At 45.1% G+C, this 20,679-nt stretch overlaps 1 protein-coding gene across 1 annotated transcript in view; it reads left to right on the top strand.

Moving 5' to 3' along the window:
- Nucleotides 1-69: 69 nt before the first annotated feature.
- The window catches only part of Polr2A (RNA polymerase II subunit RpII215), a 55,325-nt gene continuing 34,715 nt past the window's right edge, over nucleotides 70-20,679 (top strand). The window contains exons 1-12 of the mRNA XM_075682168.1: nucleotides 70-289; nucleotides 2,642-2,911; nucleotides 4,319-4,489; nucleotides 5,368-5,649; nucleotides 8,503-8,664; nucleotides 8,959-9,179; nucleotides 10,001-10,133; nucleotides 10,819-10,943; nucleotides 13,955-14,165; nucleotides 16,825-17,034; nucleotides 17,547-17,885; nucleotides 18,896-19,024. Of these exons, the coding sequence (XP_075538283.1) occupies nucleotides 203-289; nucleotides 2,642-2,911; nucleotides 4,319-4,489; nucleotides 5,368-5,649; nucleotides 8,503-8,664; nucleotides 8,959-9,179; nucleotides 10,001-10,133; nucleotides 10,819-10,943; nucleotides 13,955-14,165; nucleotides 16,825-17,034; nucleotides 17,547-17,885; nucleotides 18,896-19,024 (2,340 nt within the window). The 5' untranslated portion in view covers nucleotides 70-202. The remainder of the gene's footprint in view (nucleotides 290-2,641; nucleotides 2,912-4,318; nucleotides 4,490-5,367; nucleotides 5,650-8,502; nucleotides 8,665-8,958; nucleotides 9,180-10,000; nucleotides 10,134-10,818; nucleotides 10,944-13,954; nucleotides 14,166-16,824; nucleotides 17,035-17,546; nucleotides 17,886-18,895; nucleotides 19,025-20,679) is intronic.

The raw sequence follows: 20,679 nt of genomic DNA, 5'->3' as shown, positions 1-20,679 counted from the left end.
ATTTGATTGGACCGTTCGGTGAACCTTAAGAACCCCGTCGGCCTCGACACTATATAAAGGGAGCTCTCCGCCGCCTTCCCGAAGCGCCGAAGCAGTCCAATATGGCGCAGTTTGGCAAATAAGCTGTGACGAAGCACGTTTTATTTGGCTGTGAACGTGCTAGTCTGTCGGCATCGGTTATTGCACGTTGTGGACATCAACAATGTCGCAGATCGTGACCTCCGACTCGAAGGCTCCCTTGCGGGAGGTGAAGAGGGTGCAGTTTGGCATCCTCAGCCCCGATGAAATAGTACGTAGTTGTGTGGCTTTTCTACATCGATAGCACCTTGCTGGCGCGTGTTCTGTCAGTACTGTCAACAAAGTGTTGATTGTTTGTGGCACGCTGGCTAAGGTATGAACAAAACAATAATAAAATAAAGATCTGTTGCGGCCTGCACACTGCCGCAGTTGGTGAAGTGATCGCTGGCATTGCGATGTTGCCTAATCAGTACGTATTTGCGGGTCGTTCCCGAGTGAGGCGAGCTGTTGTCGTGCGAGACGTTGTCCCAATTTGTTGTGGGTTCCGATCGAATAATATACGTTTCGTATTTTTTGCTTGTGTGAGGGAGAGTGGATATTGGTTGGCACGCGGCATACGTCAACTGCGTGTTCAACAGCTGCTCACGCGAAGTCGCAGTAGGCACAAAAGATATCGCTCGCAATTTTGAATAATAAAATCGTTCCTAAAAGCTGTGGCTTGGGTTCGTGCATGGTTTTCTTAGCTCATATTAAATCTCCTGAAACAATACGCTTACATGGCGTTGCGGCGAATACATTTCTGTACCTGAAGTGAACGCCGGCCGCCAGCGACCTTGAATGCTTCCATCGCAAAAAATTACATCGTCTAGCAGGTCGACTTACAACGACAGCGTCTGTTCATCATTCGGATACGAATCACAGTGCGCTCTGAATAAGCATTTCGTTCAATGCGTGTGTGTGCTCGTACATTGTAAGTTGCGTAACTTCTGACCACATTGCGATGCGTATCGCAACCGAAAACCTCTTGCGACGTTCATTCCCGTTCGTGTTTGTCACCTCACAAACAACTTTGTGCACTGCCTTCTTTGCATCAAGTACCCATTTTGGAGTGCCCTCTCTGTCACAGTATAGGAAATAAGAAATGTGTGTTTGCCTGCAGGCATCAATGCACCTAAAGTAAACGTACGATTAAGAGCTCATAAAGGAAATAGTGTTTTCAACTGCTGTCACTCTTGGCTGAACGGCCTGAAGCAGAGCCTTCGAGCTATCCTTAATCCATAAATGAATATTTAGCTTTAATCATACTGGTACTTTGGCCAGTTCCGTTTAGCTATTGGGTATGATTAAATGGGGGAAAACGTCCTGTTGTGAAAGTTTCATGCTTAATGAACCCTGACCTTTTAGTTGCTATTCATTGGCATCACGCTGCTTTGAGTCGCACATGTGACACTTGCTACAGGCTTGCGCCCAGGATTGTTTTTGTGTTCTCTTCCGCTGTCCCCGTCTTTATTTGCGGTCAATATGATATGACACCAGGAATGGATCCAGGACAGCCTCCACTGGGGAGGCCCTCGTCAAAATATGCAGAAAAGGGAGGGGGCTTGCTGGACACTTCAGTACTGTCAGCGCTAAAGTGTGAACCTTCTCAGGGGGGTCCGAGCCCCCTCTGGATTTGCCAGTGGCTTGTCCACAGTGCAACAAAGTTGGAACCCAGAGGCTAGTATCACAAACTTAGCAGTACATTTGCGAATGTGATTTGGCAACATTGCATGACCAATCACAAATGAGTGGCTTAGTTAGCAAGCTTGTCATCCGCACCTTTGAGTCATTACATGAACAGCAGGGTGTAAAGAGGAATCACTGGCTCAAGCACCACAAGTGTGTAATGAAGGCTTGAAACTGCTGAGCAGTGCTGAATCTTAACACAATGGCTTTGCATGGATTATTGCCACCACTACGTTACTCTCACAATGCATTTCTCTGGATACTTCAAGGAATTGACAGAGTGACTTAAGGATAAGGTCCTTTAGTACAAATGCTTGCTCTTACAGGTGCTCTTGGAAGGTTTTGAGACATGGAAGCAGCGAAAAAAATATGTGTATTTTGCATCCTATGTCTGCAGGTTTCACTCCCAGTAACACAACCACACACTCTTGTATCATGGCTGCTTGCTTAGTTTTCGAGAAATTGCACTTTTTTTGCGCTTTGTAATCTGTGCAGTTTTTCAGGTGCACATAGACGAGAGTGGCAGCATCTGTGCATGGTATTTTTGGGGGGGGGGGGTGCACAACAGGCAATACTGTAACGTTGTGCGCATCACCAATAAAGAAGTTGTTTATGAAAAAGGGGTCCGCTGCGAGGGCCTGTTGCTGTTGCAGTAAATAGGCTCGGTGCTTCAGAATTTGCTAAGGCCAGCATTTTTTTCGCGTTTGTGTGTGGCTTTCAGAATTCCAGAGGCATGTGTAGGTGTGTGCATGTGTGATGTTTCTTTTGAAAAATGGGCTTCAAGTTCCTTTACTGAAACTTTAAGCTACTGTATAATGCTCTCAATCGTGCTCAGCGACCTGCTCACCCTGTGCCTTTGCTTTACCTCTTTGCTTACACTGTTCTTATCTGCTTACAGCGGCGCATGTCAGTGACAGAAGGGGGCATCAGGTATCCTGAAATCTATGAGGGCGGCAGGCCCAAGCTGGGGGGCCTCATGGACCCCCGGCAAGGAGTCATCGACCGCACCTCGCGATGCCAGACGTGCGCGGGCAACATGACTGAGTGCCCTGGCCACTTTGGCCACATTGACCTGGCCAAGCCGGTGTTCCACTGTGGCTTCCTCACCAAGACCATCAAGATACTGCGATGCGTGTGCTTCTACTGCTCGAAGCTGCTTGTCAACCCTGTGCGTCGCATGTCTTGCTCTTTTACTTGGCTAGCTTTTATGTCTGTAAAGAAACGTAGGTCCTGGAAGGCAGTTTTATTTTTAGGTGGTTTTTGACGTATCATGGTTGTTCCCATGGAGTGGTCTAAGGCTCTACTTTGATGGATGCATTTGGGAAGTGCAACATAATATTGTTGAACACTCCTTATAGAGGCCAAGTTTGTTGTACTGTCTCTCGTAAGCTTTCACCTCTGGGCCAATTACTATATTGCCATTGATGTGCAGCAGTCTGTGGTTGCTAAGTTAGTAATGAACCCTCAGTCATTCATGGTGTTGTCTGTTGCTGAAAATAATGTTTTGTTACCTTGCAAATTTGAAATTTATGTTAAATGATTGACCTCCAGTATTCATTCAATTTGATGCCCATTACATGCTCCTTGAAACTTATAAAAAAAAGTAAGGGAAACGGGCGACATTTTCAGTTGGTCACTTTCAGGGATACGTTCACTAAGGTGTGACGTGCCTTACGGTGCAAAACCTTACTGGAGCCCCTGAACGTTCTGCACGTTGGCGTAGGCAACCAGTGCCTGCTGGAAGTACTCTCTTGGTACCCACTGAAAGGGATCAGTCCAGAATATAACCCCTGAATCGATATGCTGGGCTGCAAGATTGCCTTCTCTCTTAAGAGTAAGAAGGCACACAGGGCACCTTGTGATTGTTAACAGCGTGCTATTTAGTTTTCACGGGTTTTCTGGCACTAAAGCAAGTGGGGTGCCAAATGCAAGGTATAAAGTGATTGTACTATATCAGCTATTAATTTGTGTTCTTGCAATCTACTGTGCAGGTTATGACCCCTTTGGGCACTGTGTGTACAATTGCACGTGCCGCCATAGTGCATCAGAAACAGAAGCGTTGATGAACGTAATGATATTTAAAGCATGTCATATATGTCTTGAAATGTTTCTGATTGGACCTCTGCTGCATGTTTGAATGATCTGTGTAAAGTGTTTGAGTAAAATTGGTGACCTTTGACAGCTAGGAATTCGCTCACGTCGTCAGTATGTCATCATGTAGTGGGTTCTATTCTTTCATTGTTTGTTGCAGTGTTCTAATCAAGCATATTTTTCAAGCTGGGGATAGGTGCTTCCAAAGTATTCCACATACATTAAGTAGTACATGTTTCATATCTGACATTCCTGCGGAGAGTTCTCACAATGAGTCCACATTCTGAAAACTTGCCAAAACTCACTGAAAAAATTAAAATTCAATATCGCTTCTGCAACTGTATGTTTTTTGTGACTCTGAAAATGAAAGAAATGCGGAGAAACTAAATTTTCAATGGGCAGAGTTTATTGGCACCTTAAGTGGATTAGGGGGTTAAGTCCAATGTGTGTGTTCACATTTGTATCTTGTTCACTTTTCCTCTAGAACAATCCCAAGATCAAGGAAATCGCAGGCAAGACGAAGGGGCAGCCACGCAAACGTCTGGCACACGTCTATGACCTCTGCAAAGGCAAGAACATTTGCGAGGGAGGTGATGAAATCGACACCAAGCTCGGGCCTGACAGCCAGGTTCAGGAGGACACAAACAAAAAGCAGGTACGCTACTCTCCAGGTGCGGTGTCTTTGTCTTTTGATACAGCGAAATCGAAATGTGTACCACTGTCTTTATATTTTGCAGCTATCATATGCTTCAAGGGCAAGTTTTATTACTTTATTGAGGGCTCTGTCAGAAGGTATGCAAGACAGCTGTGCTGTGGTGTAGCGATGAGATTTGTGGGCAACACCGAGGCAGCTGTACGGGGTGCAGCTGTCTGTAGTTGTAGGTAGAGGGTGAAGGTTGAAGATGGTGAAGTTAGATAGTTGTATTTAGATATTTAGAAGGTTGCAGTTAGACGGTGCACTCTAGAAGTACTTCTATTAGGGGATCCAAGGAAGACACTTCAAAAACCCAGCGGCTGGACTGCAACAAACTTCCAGTTCCCAAGACTATCAAAGCCATCTGGCTCTTCTGAGTGAGAAGGGAAGGAGCTGAGGAGCCTGATCTTTTGTTATTTGCAACCTCGTGAAGTGAACAGATAATGAAACCAAGGAAAGCAGACGGGAAATTATTTGTTGTATTAATTGAAATGTAGAAGTGATAGGGTAAAAGAAAATGAAAGTGGACGAAAAAACAACCTGCCGCCAGTAGGAGCCAAACCCGCATGCGGAGGATGTGGGTGTGACTCGCACTATCAGGTACTGCCTTGTAACTTGCTTTTAAATATAAGATCGGTGAGAAATTTCGGAGTGGTGAAATGCCCATTTCTGAATACCCAGGTACCTCGCAGAAATATGTAATCATCTCAGGTAGCCTTTGGTGCTTGCCCAGTGTGTCATCTTGTAGCTATTTTTGTGACTAATGGGTTTTGAGCTTCTCACAAGCCTATTCTACCAAGTTTGTATGATTCCGCATGCATCTTCTGTGGTCTGCCCAGGGCCATGGCGGTTGTGGCCGTTACCAGCCGAGCATCCGTAGGAGTGGCCTGGACCTGACTGCAGAGTGGAAGCACATCAATGAAGACTCTCAGGAGAAGAAGATTGTCCTGACAGCTGAGCGTGTCTGGGAGATCCTCAAGCATATCTCAGAGGAGGAGTGTGTGATTCTTGGCATGGATCCTCGCTATGCCAAGCCCGACTGGATGCTGGTCACAGTCCTGCCGGTGCCTCCACTCGCTGTGCGCCCAGCTGTCGTCATGTTCGGCTCTGCCCGGAACCAGGTCATTTCCCGCGATTTCACTCCTCTCACTTTCTTTTTTTTTTAAAGTTTCATGTTTATTCGACAACTGTGTCTCTTGTACATAGAAGTGTACTTGTCATTAGTACAGTCAAACCCGGCTATATCGAACTTGCAAAAAAACGCCTGTCAGTTTGATATAGGGCATAATTCAATATAAGCCTGCTTAAGAATTAGGACGCCATAAAAGCACATAACATTTATAAAATCACTTTATTGATGAAATTAGCTTAGTTTCGCATAAAATACTAGTCCTGTATTTTCTTCTGCTTGGGCAATTTCGCTGCCTGCGACGCACACACTTCTCAGCATTGTCTAAAGAGTCGGAGCGGCTGAGGCTGCAACCTTCCACATTTGCGCAGAAGCACTGGACTATTGCAAGTGCACCAATCACCTCGGAGCATGTGGGTAAAGGACCACCGGTGCTTTCCTAATTGTGCCCACTTTCACTAGTGCTCGGTATGATGTCGTCAATGTAGTCTTCGTTTTTGGGCCCTCCCGTGGTCGCGACACCATCGTATGCACTCACAAACTCATCGACCATTGATTTGTCAACGGCTTCCAAAAATTCTGATAGCTCGCTCCAAACTTAGACAACACCGGCAATAGCTTTGTCGCACTAATCAGAATTTACAGTCATCACCGGGCACGTGGAAGCTGGAACGTCTGAAGCAATTTCAGATGAACCATTTGTACACGGCCGTGCATATGCGTCGGGCTCCACGGGCACTGGGTCATGAGTTTGTCCGCTTTAGCCCTAATCTCTCCCTTATTCTTCAACATCGTGCTGAGAGTGCTCCTCGGAATCTTGCACGCTGCGGGGACATCCGACTTCTCACCCTGTTCGACCCGATTTATGATTTCAAGCTTCACGGCGAAAGGCAAATTCTGCCGTTTCATCACGACAACACTGTGGGAGAAGGCCCACAAGGCGCAAACACAGTGAACCAGAAAAGCAGCAAGACAACCTGCACTTGCGCCATCTTACATGACCAGGGCACAAAAGTCTCTGATTGGCTGTCTGAGCAAGCGCCACGGGTGGGCCAGGATCATTTTTTGCATGGGGGTGTCGGCGGCTCGCTCGATGCAGCGCTCTCACAGTAGGGTGAGCGGTTGGATGGAGCCACGCCGCGAGGGAAAGCCAACTTCTGGCGGCACTTTTGCACCCCTTGTCATTCGATATATCGGGAGCAGCTGTTATTTTTGTTCGATGTATGTGTAATTTTTGCTATATATACTCATTGTAACTATACCGTGTCCAGAAATTGTTTGATATACAGGATAATTCGATGTAAACGGGTTCGATATAGTCGGGTTTTACTGTATTATGCAGGGAGCCCTATAGTTTGCCCCCAAAGTTAGGAAAGTTTTGGAACCTAAAAGGTACTCCAAACATAACTGCCAGGTCAGTCTGCATCGATAAAGTATTCAAGGATTGCATGTTTGAGGATTGCCTAAAGCAGGGGTGCAGTAAGTGAGAAAATAACAGAAGCATCAACTGCAGCTGTTACAGATGTATTCTTCAACTAGGATGCAGTAGCCACTAACAAGCAGGTTAGGCCTTACATAGTAAATGTCCTTGCTGTAGAAGTAAGTGGCCAAGTGGTTTAAGTTGTAATGCTTATTACTAAGGTGGGAAGCTGGACAAGCTGGAATCCTGTCCTCCGTCCTGAATCCTGTCCTGGAATCTTCCTGTGTCCTTCCTTCTTGTGTTGCTGTCGTTTCCTGCGCTGCTTAGCAGTACTTGTTTTTGTCAAACGTACAATCTTTGTGGCAACCTGAGACTACCTCTTATAGAAAAAAGCAATAGCAGTTGCACTCTGGAATGGTGGTGTTAGTTATTTATGCCTGAAATTGCATATTATTTTCCTGTTATAAAATTATTTAGTTTAATGATAGGCAGGTATTCCATTCCTTGCTCATTTCCTGTATAGTGCCCTATTCTTGGCTCATCTTTTCATTGCTTCTTGAGGCCTCTGACTCCCGTTAAAGACATCTTTTATTGTGTAAATGCAGCTGGTCAGTTGCACATAGGGGTCAGTCTTTGCACAGGATGATAGCTGATGACTTGTGCTTACCAATTAGTCACTGCTGAACATGAGATTGCAGGTATTATTCACCACTGTATTTAAATAGCATGACATACGATGAGTCAAATATATTGTAGCTATTTGACTTGAGGGCTGAATCAGACGGCAGGATAGCAAAGCTTTCTCATCAAACCCTCCAGTGGCTGCGAAGTTCCGCTATCTTGCTGAGTAGCTCATACTGAAAATAAAAGAAATTTGTGTCCGGTCACTGTAGGACCTAACCGTGGTCTCCCAGCAGAGGAGCCCGATGATCTGTTGGGCAGCAGCTGCGTGCACACATGTCTCGTGCCAATGCCATGCAGCCCTTTGAGACAATCGGTGTGTCATATCTTTTGGCACATGTTGGCGACAGCACAAGCATGCGAGAGCACTCGTGCGAGCCATTTTCGATTAGTATGCTCTCACCTGAAAGCTTTGTAGTGACCGAAGGTTTAGATACTGTGGCAAACGTCGCCACTGTGTCCCATTCCTTTGCGGCATTGGCCGATGGTTGCAGGGTGCATTCGTCTGCCCAAGTCTGCTGTATGTCTCTTGGCGAGATGCGCCGTTTTGGTCTTGGCAGTTCACCAAAGCTTCCCTTACACTGATTCCCATGGTGTGTGGGCTCAGCATGAGTTTTTGCTGTTAGAAATTTTCGTGTGCACCAAGTAGTAGCCTCACAGCTGCTGCTTCTGTCACTTGAGATGCAATTTTGTCTGTTATGTGTGCTTGTGGCTGCGTCATACTAATTGACCGTTGGATCTTAGGATGACTTGACACACAAACTGGCCGATATTGTCAAGGCAAACAACGAGCTGCTCCGTAATGAGCAAAGTGGAGCAGCTGCCCACATCATTGCGGAGAACATCAAGATGCTTCAGTTCCACGTTGCAACCCTGGTGGACAACGAAATGCCTGGTTTACCCCGGGTAAGCTTTCCAGTAGCCTCGGCAAGAAGGCCTGTACACATTGCCCCACTGCTACTTTGCAACATACCCTATTTACTACAAGATAGGTCAAACACAAATATAAATTGATCCATATATGTTGAACACACTGAGAAGTAAAAGCCTATCTTGCAGCATTTAGCATATCCCCTATTGTGAGCCACCTTGACTTGGGTTGTTGCTCTCTTTTATGGGCAAATTCTTCACTGCTCTCATTGCTGTCTACCTTTGTCTCGTGATTAGGCTTGCTAGTGAATAATGTGTCTTGGTCTCCAGGCCATGCAAAAATCTGGCCGTCCGCTCAAGTCCATCAAGCAGCGGCTGAAAAGCAAAGAAGGGCGCATTCGGGGTAACCTCATGGGAAAGCGAGTTGACTTTTCGGCCCGGACGGTCATCACCCCCGACCCAAACTTGCGTATCAACGAGGTCGGAGTACCTCGCTCCATTGCACAGAACCTCACCTTTCCTGAGATCGTCACTCCATTCAACATCGACAAGTGAGTGTGCGCTGTATCACTTGTTGCTGGGTTTGTAAACATGATGGTGGGAAACTAAAAAGAGGCACTAAAATAGTTTAGTCTGAAAAAGTGTTTTTTCAATATCTCTGTTCTTGTTAATTTCGTGGCAATAGGTTGATTGTTAAAAGGGAAATGAAGCCTAAAGTTCACGTTTTTCAATTTCGCACCAGTACGTCGAATTGATGTCATGGGTTTCAAAATGTTTTCTTGCGTTTGGGCCATTGTGGCTTGAGTAAAGGTTCCCAAACTTGCCAGCATTTGTCTCGCGCTGGAACCTGAGGCATTTCTTGTTTGACCACTGTTGACCACACAATCTACATCTTCTTCTGGATCTCTTTCTTGTCTGTTTTATGGGCAGCGATTCAGAAGAATTGCAATTAGTGTAAACTGCATGCTTCTTAAACTTTCAGTGAGTGGCACGTTAATTGCACTTGGAACACAGTGCCACAGATTTTGTGTTAGACTGTGTTAACTGTTATTTCTTATTAATTGACTGTTTGGCTTAATTAATGGTGCCTTAAGAAGTTCTGAAGCATTGCACAGCTCTCCATGGCAGCATTCTTGCTAGTCCACCTCTCATGCTAGGACGAGGGGTAGGGGGGCAGTATCTTCTTTTGATTGATTGGCTGTTAGATAAAAAATAAAGATAGGAACTTGATATGTTCCTTTTTTTTTTGCACATGTTAAATGAAGTACAGACTTGCAATTTACTAATTTGCAGCTGAGCCACGTTTCTGTGGCCAGCAGTGTTGCACATGCGAGCCGGTGCTGAGAATTTCGTGATTTTTCATTTATTTCAGAATGCACGACTTGGTGAGGCGAGGCAACAACCAGTACCCTGGTGCGAAATACATCATCCGGGACAATGGCGAAAGAATTGATCTCCGGTTTCACCCCAAGGCCAGCGACCTTCATCTCCAGTGTGGCTACAGGGTCAGTCTGGTTTTTCGTTCTTAGTGTCTCGAAATTAGAAAGTGTTCGTGTGAGTCAGGCTTTCTGTAGTAAACGTTCCAGTGGCTTAAGCCTCATATTTTTGTATAGCAAAATGTGATGTAATTATATTGCATGGAAGGAAGTCTGAAGCTATTTCACATCAAACGAGTAGAGTGACAAGTTTATTTTACCAGCAGCTACAGCACATTGCTTGCACTCGCCACCAAAACATACTGCATCCTATAAGGGCTAGCAGTGCAGAAGGGCACAAATATTAACTTGATTTGAGAGAAAACCTTATAATTGCAAGTCGTAGCTGCAATATATAAAATGTATTTGTTCAGTAGAAAGCATCTCGGATCAAATGCAACTGCACTGGGAAGCTTGCTAAGTGAGACTTCAATGACTGCACTACTTGCACGGCCTTCTGAGTTTAAGATGAGAGTATAGGATACTGTGTAATTTGCTGTGGAAGGCTATAGCTTTCAATTCTAAAGGCAAAAACTGCCTGTTGGGTGACTGAGAAAGAAAGAGGGACAGCCAGCACAAAGTGGTTGTTTCTTTGGCTATTTGAAGCCTTGTCTTCGCTTCTGCTGTCTAATTTCACTTCCACAGCCTTTTTTCTTCTGCCTCTGTGCGTTCCTCTCATCTGTCTCTGTGACCATGCCTGTTATTTGGGAAACAGGTGGAGCGGCACGTCCGGGACGGTGACATCATCGTGTTCAACCGTCAGCCGACGCTGCACAAAATGTCCATGATGGGGCACAAGATCAAAGTGCTGCCTTGGTCCACATTCCGAATGAACCTCAGGTGAGAGAGGCTGGGCTGGCTACATTTCTTGTTTTCTTGCACTTTGTACTGAACCGCTTTGTCTATGATGTATCATTTATTCATGATAGCCTTTGGGCTTCTAGACATTGGGGTACTGCTAGCTCGAATTGAAATGTGAGTAGATAGAAGAGGATGAAAACACCTTGTAGCATCTGCAGTTACCGTATTTTCACGCGTGTAACCCATACCAAAAATTTAAAAAAAGTAACAGCAAAGTAGGGTGCGGGTTATACGCGAATTTTACTTGGAGGTGTGACTTCACAGCAGTGCAGCGTGTGCTGTCGTGTAGCCGCACCTCGAGGCAAAGTTCTCCGCCATTTAGTTTCGTTATCTCCTGGGGAATCCCACCCTCTCCCCACCACTGCGTGTTGAAGCTCCCTTCTCCCCTCCTTCTTGGTCGCTCATTCTCCTCTTTATGGGCCAGCATTTTTCATAGAACGAGTAGTTATATGGAAAATGCATACGTCACCCGTTCCCGCGGTGCTACCTCTGTCCAAGCGAAGCACTTCACGATACGGCGGAGAGTGAAATCGTTGCTGCCCATGTGAGGGCTGCTCTGGTCGCATTGTCATCCTCTGTTGTGTGAATGCTAGCTGCGCCTGCGAAGTGATCCGATTCACGTCAGATGTCACGTGACTAATTCGTCCGCGATCATGTGTTGTGTGAATCCAGCTTTATCAGCAACGCTGAAGAGCCGCTGGCTGAAGATGGGACGTGGACGAGTTGTGCATCCATGAAAGGGCTGCTTTTGCAAAGATTTGAGCGTTGTTGTATGCAGTTATTTCTGTAATTTATGCGCATGGATATATATATATTTCGTCTTTCTCGACTGTTGTCATTGGGGGTGCAGGTTTACGCAGTGGCGGGTTATACGTGGAAAAATAAGGTATTTCAATATGCAACATGGCTCTTAGGCAGTTTCTAAATGTACTGCTACCCAAAAACCCAGCACGTCAGCATCATGCACACTGAAAAACGTGGGAAGTGCAAGCACACATTCTGTATTTTTTTTTCCTGACCTGTTCACGTTTTAAGTTACTACCAATAATTCTTCAGCATGAGCACAGGAAACAGATATGCCTGAGATGTCCATTAGAATTCCTGCTCCGCTTTGACTACAACAAACTGGCCATCAGGCACGGTTGCTTTTGTATTCAGAGCCCTTTTGATGCACATGATTTTAATGAGCTGTGTGTATGTTTATGTTTAGAAATGTACTCGTAAAGTGGAGCTTTGCAATTGCATTCTGACAATAGTTCATCTGGTACGGGGAACCTGGTCATGGCTAGTGCTTATATCTGCCACAGTTGGAGAGTGACATTAATATTTACCTTATTGAGCTAAGCCATGTAATCTAAGGATTCCTTTCGGTCGACTGCATTCTTTTCATATCGGCTGCTCACGACCGGTTGATCCCGATTTTAGCATAAGCGGGCCGCCACCCAGAGCACTGACCGAAATGCAAAAAGAGACAGAATTGGAATACAATAGCTGCATTATCCTGACCCTACTCTCTGGTAGTCACTGTGTAGGCATATATGGTGGATCGGAAAATTGTTTTGTGCTGTATAGCTACTGGGCTCTTAACGGGCCCCTCACCAGGTCTGGCCATTTTGAGCTGACAAGCGCAGAGAATACAATGTGCGCTAACGATCCTGTCTGTAAAGTATTAAATCGCTACGTGCCACAGGAAGGTCTGAAATTTCAATCCGAACGCTGTTTTCCCTTTCCCTCATGGCGACCACGCTCCAAGCTGTACGGTGACATACTCGTGTTCCTGCACCTACGTGCTCATGTCTGCAGTGTGATGTCGCTCGTGGTGACAGGTGACTTCGAGAATTATTGAAGGCTACATCTGTTATTTGTGAGATGTGTTGCTTAAATTTGACAAATTGAAGTTTAGAGAAATAATAAAACACACAAACGGAATTTAAACATGTGTTTTGTTGTACTTCGCACCAAAGCAAGAGAGATGTACTTCCGCTTCGTCTGCCTGTTCCCACGCTCGTGCAGTCATGTGCGCAGGTACCATTTCTACCGTGTTCCAGTGCATGATCATGCTGTGCGATCCGCTTGTTCTGCCTCGGTATTCGTGTAGCACTGAATTATACCGCTAGTCATGTGTCCTTTTGCACAGCCCGCAAAGTCGTGCGCTGGGCGAAATGAGACAATCACAAGAGGTCGCACGCAGTGCAGTCAGCGCAGCACCGAGAGAAAAAAAAAAAAAAGTGATGAGAAAAAAAATGAAGACGGGGGCCCATGACGTATGCATCACATGATCCTCAAGGTCCGGTATGGGAGAACGCAGGGAAGGAATCTCGCTTGCGGAATGCAGACGGGGCAAGTGGAGGGAGTCTCGCGTGGTAGTGGAGCCTGCCTGCTGAAATCATGGGTTCGCGGCGCTAAACTATTTTTATCTCGGCTATTAGTGAGCCTATTGGAAAAATTTTTGCGACAGAACGCTCCCTAGAAGACATGTAACAACTTTCAGCGAATAACCAAAATTTGCCGCCAGTGCTCACACAGCAGCTGGACGCGATGCACACTGTGGTTGTGAACCTGAAACTGCCATGAAAGCAAGTGCGTATTTATGACTATTTCAGTGCGCCTCACGCTTCACATGCTGTTAGAGGTGAAAATAAACATCTTAGTTTTCGCAGCCTAGTTTTTACAGTGTCTGTTTTTTAGCAAGGGACAAATTCGGTTTTAGAGCTACAAAGGTATGTTTGGCAGCTTTTTTTTATTGAGGCAGTCCAGATTTAGCCATAATCGGTTATAACGATAGGACTTTTCGTTCTTCTTGATATCGTTATAAGTGAACTGCACTGTATCTCTTTATATGGTGTGCTCAAAGTAAAGTTGGCCATTAGGTTAACTTGTGCTTGCTTGTGTTATATAGTTATGCACCTCATTACATTGTATGTGTACTTCACACAAAACCAGCTTGTCTTGATTTTCCTGTTGTCCTTTTTTCCTTGACCACGATGCAGTGTGACAACACCGTACAACGCTGATTTTGACGGAGACGAGATGAACTTGCATGTGCCACAGTCGCTGGAGACCCGTGCCGAAGTGGAGCAGCTGGCCATGGTGCCCCGACAGATTATCACACCTCAGTCCAACAAGCCCGTCATGGGTATTGTGCAGGACACCCTTACTGCTGTCCGAAAGATGACCAAGCGGGATATCTTTCTCGAGAAGGTGCGTTGTGCGAAAGCTGCTTGCAAGAACTGCTCGGTGAAACTTGTTTGGTGCAGTTCGTTGTGGTGCAAATAGGAGTGGCATTGGTGGCAGTTCACTGCCTTTGTTCAGGCCGTACTCATCTTGAATCAAAACAAGCATTAATTTTGGATGTTAGCTTTAAGAATTAGTGCAGCAGTATGTTGGAATTCCAGTATAAATTGAAACTAGTGGCATGCCTTATTCTCCGCCACCGTAAATAGTAATTGCTGTGCAACTCTGGTAGACTGCGGTTGGCGTTAACCCTGATTGAGTAAACTTTGTTTAACTGCGATTAGGGGCGGCCGTGTAACAAGCATACAGTCGGCTTTCGTTGATTCAACGCTGATGGGACCAACAAAATTGATTTAATTATCCGGCAGATATAATTAAGCAAGATGCATAAAAAACGTTCATACACACTGCTGATTCATTTGGCAGTGTTTGCCCATTTCTAAACCTACCCTAAATCAAATGTGCACCCACTTACACTGTGTCCAAAGTAGAAAACTAACCTAGAGATAACATTAAAGCTCCTGAGTAAAGCAGAAATCTAATACGCACCCAAATATTTTTTAAAGAAAAATGGCCACGGATATGTGTTGCACAGGGGTGGCTGGATTCCTAAAATCATCTTTGTGGCACAGTTTTTAAAGTAAGCTTTGCCACAATACATCCAATGTATGCGGCAAAGCATAAAACATTCACAAACAGAGTTTTTCGTTTAGTTTTCCTGGAAAAAAGAGTGCACAATATAATCAGGTAAATACCGCGATCAGACATTGCAAGCTACCAATATTGCGTAAAAATCTTCCGAGAGCATGCTGAAAATAGGTGTTTTCTACAGGAGATAATGGTGTTTAACGCATTCGCTGTTCCCTAAGCTCTGCCCAGACAGACGCTGCCAGTAAAGGGGTTGCTTTTGGGGTCACCATAGAAGTCAGGCACGTGCACACTGACTGGTCAAAATTGGCGACTGCCAATTTTAGGATCGAAATAATTAAAGTTTGTGCCCGTAGAAATGCATGGGCACTGTCCGGGACTTCAGTCAGATCGAATTAACAGAGAAATCGAATTAACCGGAGTCAAGTTAACAGAAGTATACTGTACTAGGCTGCTGTTTTGTAAGTTGCCTGCTGTTGCTGGCCTTTTTACCCTTGGCACTGTGTGTAAACTGCAATCCAGTTTGTCTCCTTTGGTCTCATTGTAAGCCTTTTATGTGTGGTTCAAGTGCACTGCTTAAAACGGGCACCAGCGAGAAAAATAATGTGAGCCTTATTGGTAAACTACACTCCTGCAATGCCAGAACAGTCATTCTTACCGTGAGAAGAGACTTGGTAAGCTGGAAAAGATGCAGAAGCAAAAGAAGGGTTGTGACACCACCTTTAAGTTTCTGCACCAGATTGCCATGATGCTATGAACTTTGACTGCATCTGCTCGGGCCTAGTTAATTTTTGATTGGTAAAGATGCACTAAAGTGAGTCCTAAAATAGCCAAAAGACAGAACTTTGCAAGTTTTAAGAGGTTTTACCGAGTTCATCATCATCATCATCACCATCAGCCTGGTTACGCCCACTGCAGGGCAAAGGCCTCTCCCATACTTCTCCAACAACCCCGGTCATGTACTAATTGTGGCCATGCCGTCCCTGATGATGGCGGCATGGCCGTCATCATCAGGCCGCCATCCCAGATGGGCAAGATTCTCATGTTCTTGCCCATCTGGGATGGCAAGATGCCCACGCACTCCCTCACCAGAGCAGGATTGGCCACCCTGGTGCAGTACTTGGCCACAATTTCCTTTACCGAGTTACGATAGCCCAAATACAGAAAATTTACCTTTAATTCGTTACTGGCAAGTGTTGCCTACAGGCAACGTACCATAATTTTTTTTCTCTTGCCGAGTTTCAGTATTGAGCACGAAGTTTCTGGCTAAATATGTCTTTGGCCAACACTGAACAACAGGCAGCAAGTGTCATTTGTTGGTTTAGAGCAGGAATGCAGGATGTGGAAGAAGTTTGGCATATGACTAGTTTTCTTTTGAAAGCACGGTCAGAGAAGACTGATGCAAGATCTCCGAGTGCAGTGGGGCGAAACACATGGTGTAGAGCGAATGAAATGTATACTTATATAGGTCGGCATATGACGAGAGCTGTCTGTACCAAAATTCCGAACGAAGCCACAGGTGGCTTGAGGTGAAGCCCACTTCCAGTCTTCTGCCTGGCGTTTCCCTCCTATTGCCAATACAGTTTCAACAAAATATTATTTTCTTTTCATTGATTATGCTTATCCTTGATGCGTTTTGCTCATTTTAATAGGAAATAAAATTTGTTTTTAGGTATTTATACGTGCTCTCAATTAAAGGGCTAAATTCATGACATTGCACTGATGTACCGGTGCTCGTGCTTAGACGGGAAGCTAAAAATATGGAAAGGTTGATTTTCTCTACTAATAGTAAACCTATTGCTAAGTTATTATCGAAAATTGTGTTTTGACTGAGTACTTAATCAGTCTTACCTGTTTTTGTCTTTAATGTCCCTACAGTACCCTTCGTTGTTTCACCGGTGCTGCATAGCTGCTGCCATTGTGGAACAGGCAAAAGTTGTTCCCTCTGTCTGTTTTCTTGTGTGACACACACATGCAGGACCAGATGATGACGATTCTCATGTTCTTGCCCATCTGGGATGGCAAGATGCCCATGCCAGCTGTGCTGAAACCCAAGCCCCTGTGGACGGGCAAGCAGATCTTTTCGCTCATCATCCCCGGCAATGTGAATCTTATCCGCACCCACAGTACTCACCCAGATGAGGAGGACGATGGTCCCTACAAGTGGATATCGCCGGGAGACACCAAGGCATGTTCTCTTGCTGAGAAACATTTCTTTCAGTTTGTAAAGGTTGAAGTTGGGCCATAGGTAGGCATACTCAGTCGTGATGTGATGCAAAGTCCATAGACCAAAACACAGGTTAGTTCTTGGATGTGGCGAATCAGTTCCGTGGAAATCTGCAAGATCGTGGAGGCGTTCTGAAAGGACTAGGTTGTCATCGACTTGAAAGTAACACGAAAGCTACAAAGGGCAGCTTCATAGTTAAAAGAAACAGCATGGTGCACAACAAGCACACCGTCGCCCCATTTTTTTTCTTTGTATTCATTTTTATCACTCTTTCCACAAACCTAATGCCACTTTCAGCTGGATAACAATTTAGCGCTTTCAAGGAATTGTTGTTGTATCTGAATTTAGCATTACTTTCCAGACACAATATTTAAATCGTAGGATCACAGTTTGTTAATCTCAGGGTTAGCGCTCGTTTTTAGGTTGGGACCTTGACTGCATCTGAAAAGCCCACCCGCAATATTTGTCCGCAGGTGCTGATTGAGCATGGGGAGCTGATCAGCGGCATAGTGTGCAAGAAGACAGTGGGTGCCTCGTCGGGCTCACTGATGCACGTGGTGTTTGCCGAACTGGGCCACGAAGTGGCAGGGGCCTTCTACGGCCACATCCAGACGGTGGTCAATGCCTGGCTGCTTTTGGAGGGCCACACCATCGGTATTGGTGACACCATTGCTGACAAGCAGACCTTCATCGACATCAAGAACACCATCGAGAAGGCCAAGCACGACGTGATAGACGTCATCGAGAAGGCCCACAACGACGAGCTGGAGCCCTCGCCAGGAAACACCCTCAGGCAGACTTTCGAAAACCAGGTGAGAGGCTGGTCGATGTGGACCACGATCCTTTGTGACGCTTGAAAAAAAAGTTAGTGATGTATATGCAGTAAAGGTAATGCAGATAGTTGTGTTATAGACTTGCAACCTAATTTAAACTTTTTGAATCTGTTGCAGGGCCTTCTTTTACTTTTTCTGAAGTGTAAAAAAAATAAAAGGAAAAAAAAGAAGAAGACAAGAAAACTAGTTTGTAATATCTTTCTTACTGAGGCAGTGTGACTATATGGCATATATTAAGGACCACTTTAAGTATTGTGAAATAGTTGTTTTAGCATTGGGGGGGGGGGGCACTAGTGTGTTGATGGCCACTGTGTGCAGTAGCCAAAAGGGGCTCCTGTGACAGCCCAGCATTTTCAAGAAGATGCCTGCAATGAGCTGAAATATGTAGACCAGATTTTTTTTTTGCTCTAGCACACCCATAGCAAGTGAACTTATTCTAAGCCCCACTTGCCACCAGGCAGCGCAGCCCGCGCAGAGACTGCGGGTTGATGATGTGGCAGGCTGGTGACCGTGCTGCAAAAAGTGAACCCCGACAATAAGCATGCAAAGTAAACAGCCTGAGCATTATTGCGCCTGCTTATTCGGCTGGTTCCTACAGCCCCTAGCAAGAGATGGCTGCCACCTACAGGGGCTGGAAATAATGGTGTAGCAGTCAGATAAGCTACTCTTTATTATCATAGATAGTGCTGCTAAGCCAGCAGCTAAACACACTGTGACATGTTTTATAATTGAGGATGTTTAATGTACTACCACCACTGAAAACTTGCGAGCTGCAGTTAGTGTAGTTGTACACGACATTTCACGCACATGCCAGTGCTTTTGTGCAGGTTACAGTGGCTCTGTACTCCTTCCCTGCCCTCCTGTTCCTATTGGTTAACTTATGCTGCCTGTTGGTCCCCAGATAAGCCTTGGCAGGAAAAGGCAGCTGGTTTTACTCGTGGTGCTGTACCCCGCAGAGGTGAGCTGCAGCAACAATTTCATTTGTCCAGGTCAACCGCATCCTGAACGATGCTCGTGACAAGACTGGTGCCAGCGCCCAGAAGTCCCTGTCTGAATTCAACAACTTCAAGGCCATGGTGGTCTCTGGAGCCAAGGGCTCTAAAATTAACATATCTCAGGTAAGGAGGCTCTTGCTTGGGCAAGGGTTTGCTTTTTGTTCGTCATTGTTATGCGGACTTTCACACCATAGCATGGTGGCCACTTTTGTTTTGTTGTTTTCTCAAGCTTGAGTGGCTGTTTGCTTATGCCCCTTTCCAAACCTTGCATCGTTGTAAGCAGAGCTCCGACAGGCCAAATATAGTCAACAACTGATTTTTCAGACACCCAATTTTTTGGACATGCCTGATAATTCGGAAGCCTTCGCGGTACCACCATGTACCCCATAGAGCCTGTGTACAAGAACGTCTGAAATTTCTCGACTCAAAAACCCAACGCCATCCGATTTTTTGGACTTTTTTTCGTTACCACAGGTTTGAAACGGCATTAATTGAAGTCACCACTGCTGCCATTTTCATTATCTCGCAGCCTCGAACTGTTGGTCTTGCACACCGATCAGCTGGCAGCTGTAGCCACCACCGTGGCAACACTGGGCCTAGCTACTTTGACTTGCTACCAAGCTTCCTGCTGTTTGGTGCCGTGTTATTCATTTCAAGAACTCATCGCTGTCACCAATGGCGCCAACTGTGCCTTTGTAATTCTCGCCAATGTTTCGAAGTGCGGAAAGCACAATGGCATTGCATAATGCCGGTTCCCAAAAAGTCAGCACCGCGGCAATACAGGGTTGTTACGCGATGAAGCATACAAAGTTTTGAACGGGGCAATAGGTATGGTCGATTAATTTTTATTTGATTAACAATTAATCATTCATCATTTTAGCTTTTAATTGATTAATCACTTGCAATGCGGGGTTTTTCATTGATTAATTGATTAATCGAAATTATTTTTGCATGGCACTTTTCAAAAGGTTGAAACACAGTTATCTACTTTTGTAGGACCCTATTTTAATGTTTAAGAGGTGGAATCAAGTTTGAAACACAAGCTTATAAACATTTGATAAAGGATAACCTTTAACTTGTTAAAGACTAAGTATAGCTGGCACTAGTAGCTTTTGAAAAGATAAACAGTATTTATAAAATGACACTTAATGCAGAATTAAATGAGATGCATAGCACTAGTGAATCCCTGTACAGTGTAGTTAAGCAAGAAATCACAAAAATGGCAAAAGTGTTGGGTGAAGTCAAACTGAATTATGCAAGAAATTGCAGTATGCACAGGAGAAAAGAAAATTACTGGTTTAGGATTTTAAACCACATGCTCTTTTGTGCAGAGTGAAGCAATGTAAATTGGCTGCGATGTTTGGATGAAACGGACACCTTCTTTGAATGGCCACACAATCGGCATGCGAGGATAGATGCTCCGACACTGTAGATTTCTGGAATCGACATGAACTTCATCACTATGCCAAATACATGCTCCAAACCTGCGCGCTCGACTCGGCATCACTCGAGACTTGGCAAAACAGTTAACAGTCGCTCTACCACAGCTGCACAGTTACTCAAGCGCCGCCATTCCAGTGCAATTTCAAAATTTTCCCGCCACTCTTGTCAAACTCTCGAAAACGATTAATTGAACATGTCTAATCGATTAAGTTGATTAAGTGAAAGGTGGACATCGATGAAGAATAAATAGTTCTGCAGGACACATTTATTCGATTAATCATTCATCAATATTACCAACCCTAAGGGGGCAACCGTCACAGGGCAGAATGTATTCC

This window comes from Dermacentor variabilis, chromosome 2 (genome assembly GCF_050947875.1).
Source record: "Dermacentor variabilis isolate Ectoservices chromosome 2, ASM5094787v1, whole genome shotgun sequence".
NCBI lineage: Eukaryota > Metazoa > Arthropoda > Arachnida > Ixodida > Ixodidae > Dermacentor > Dermacentor variabilis.
Note: the sequence above shows the minus strand (reverse complement) of the source record. Positions and strands in the feature narration are given on the sequence as shown.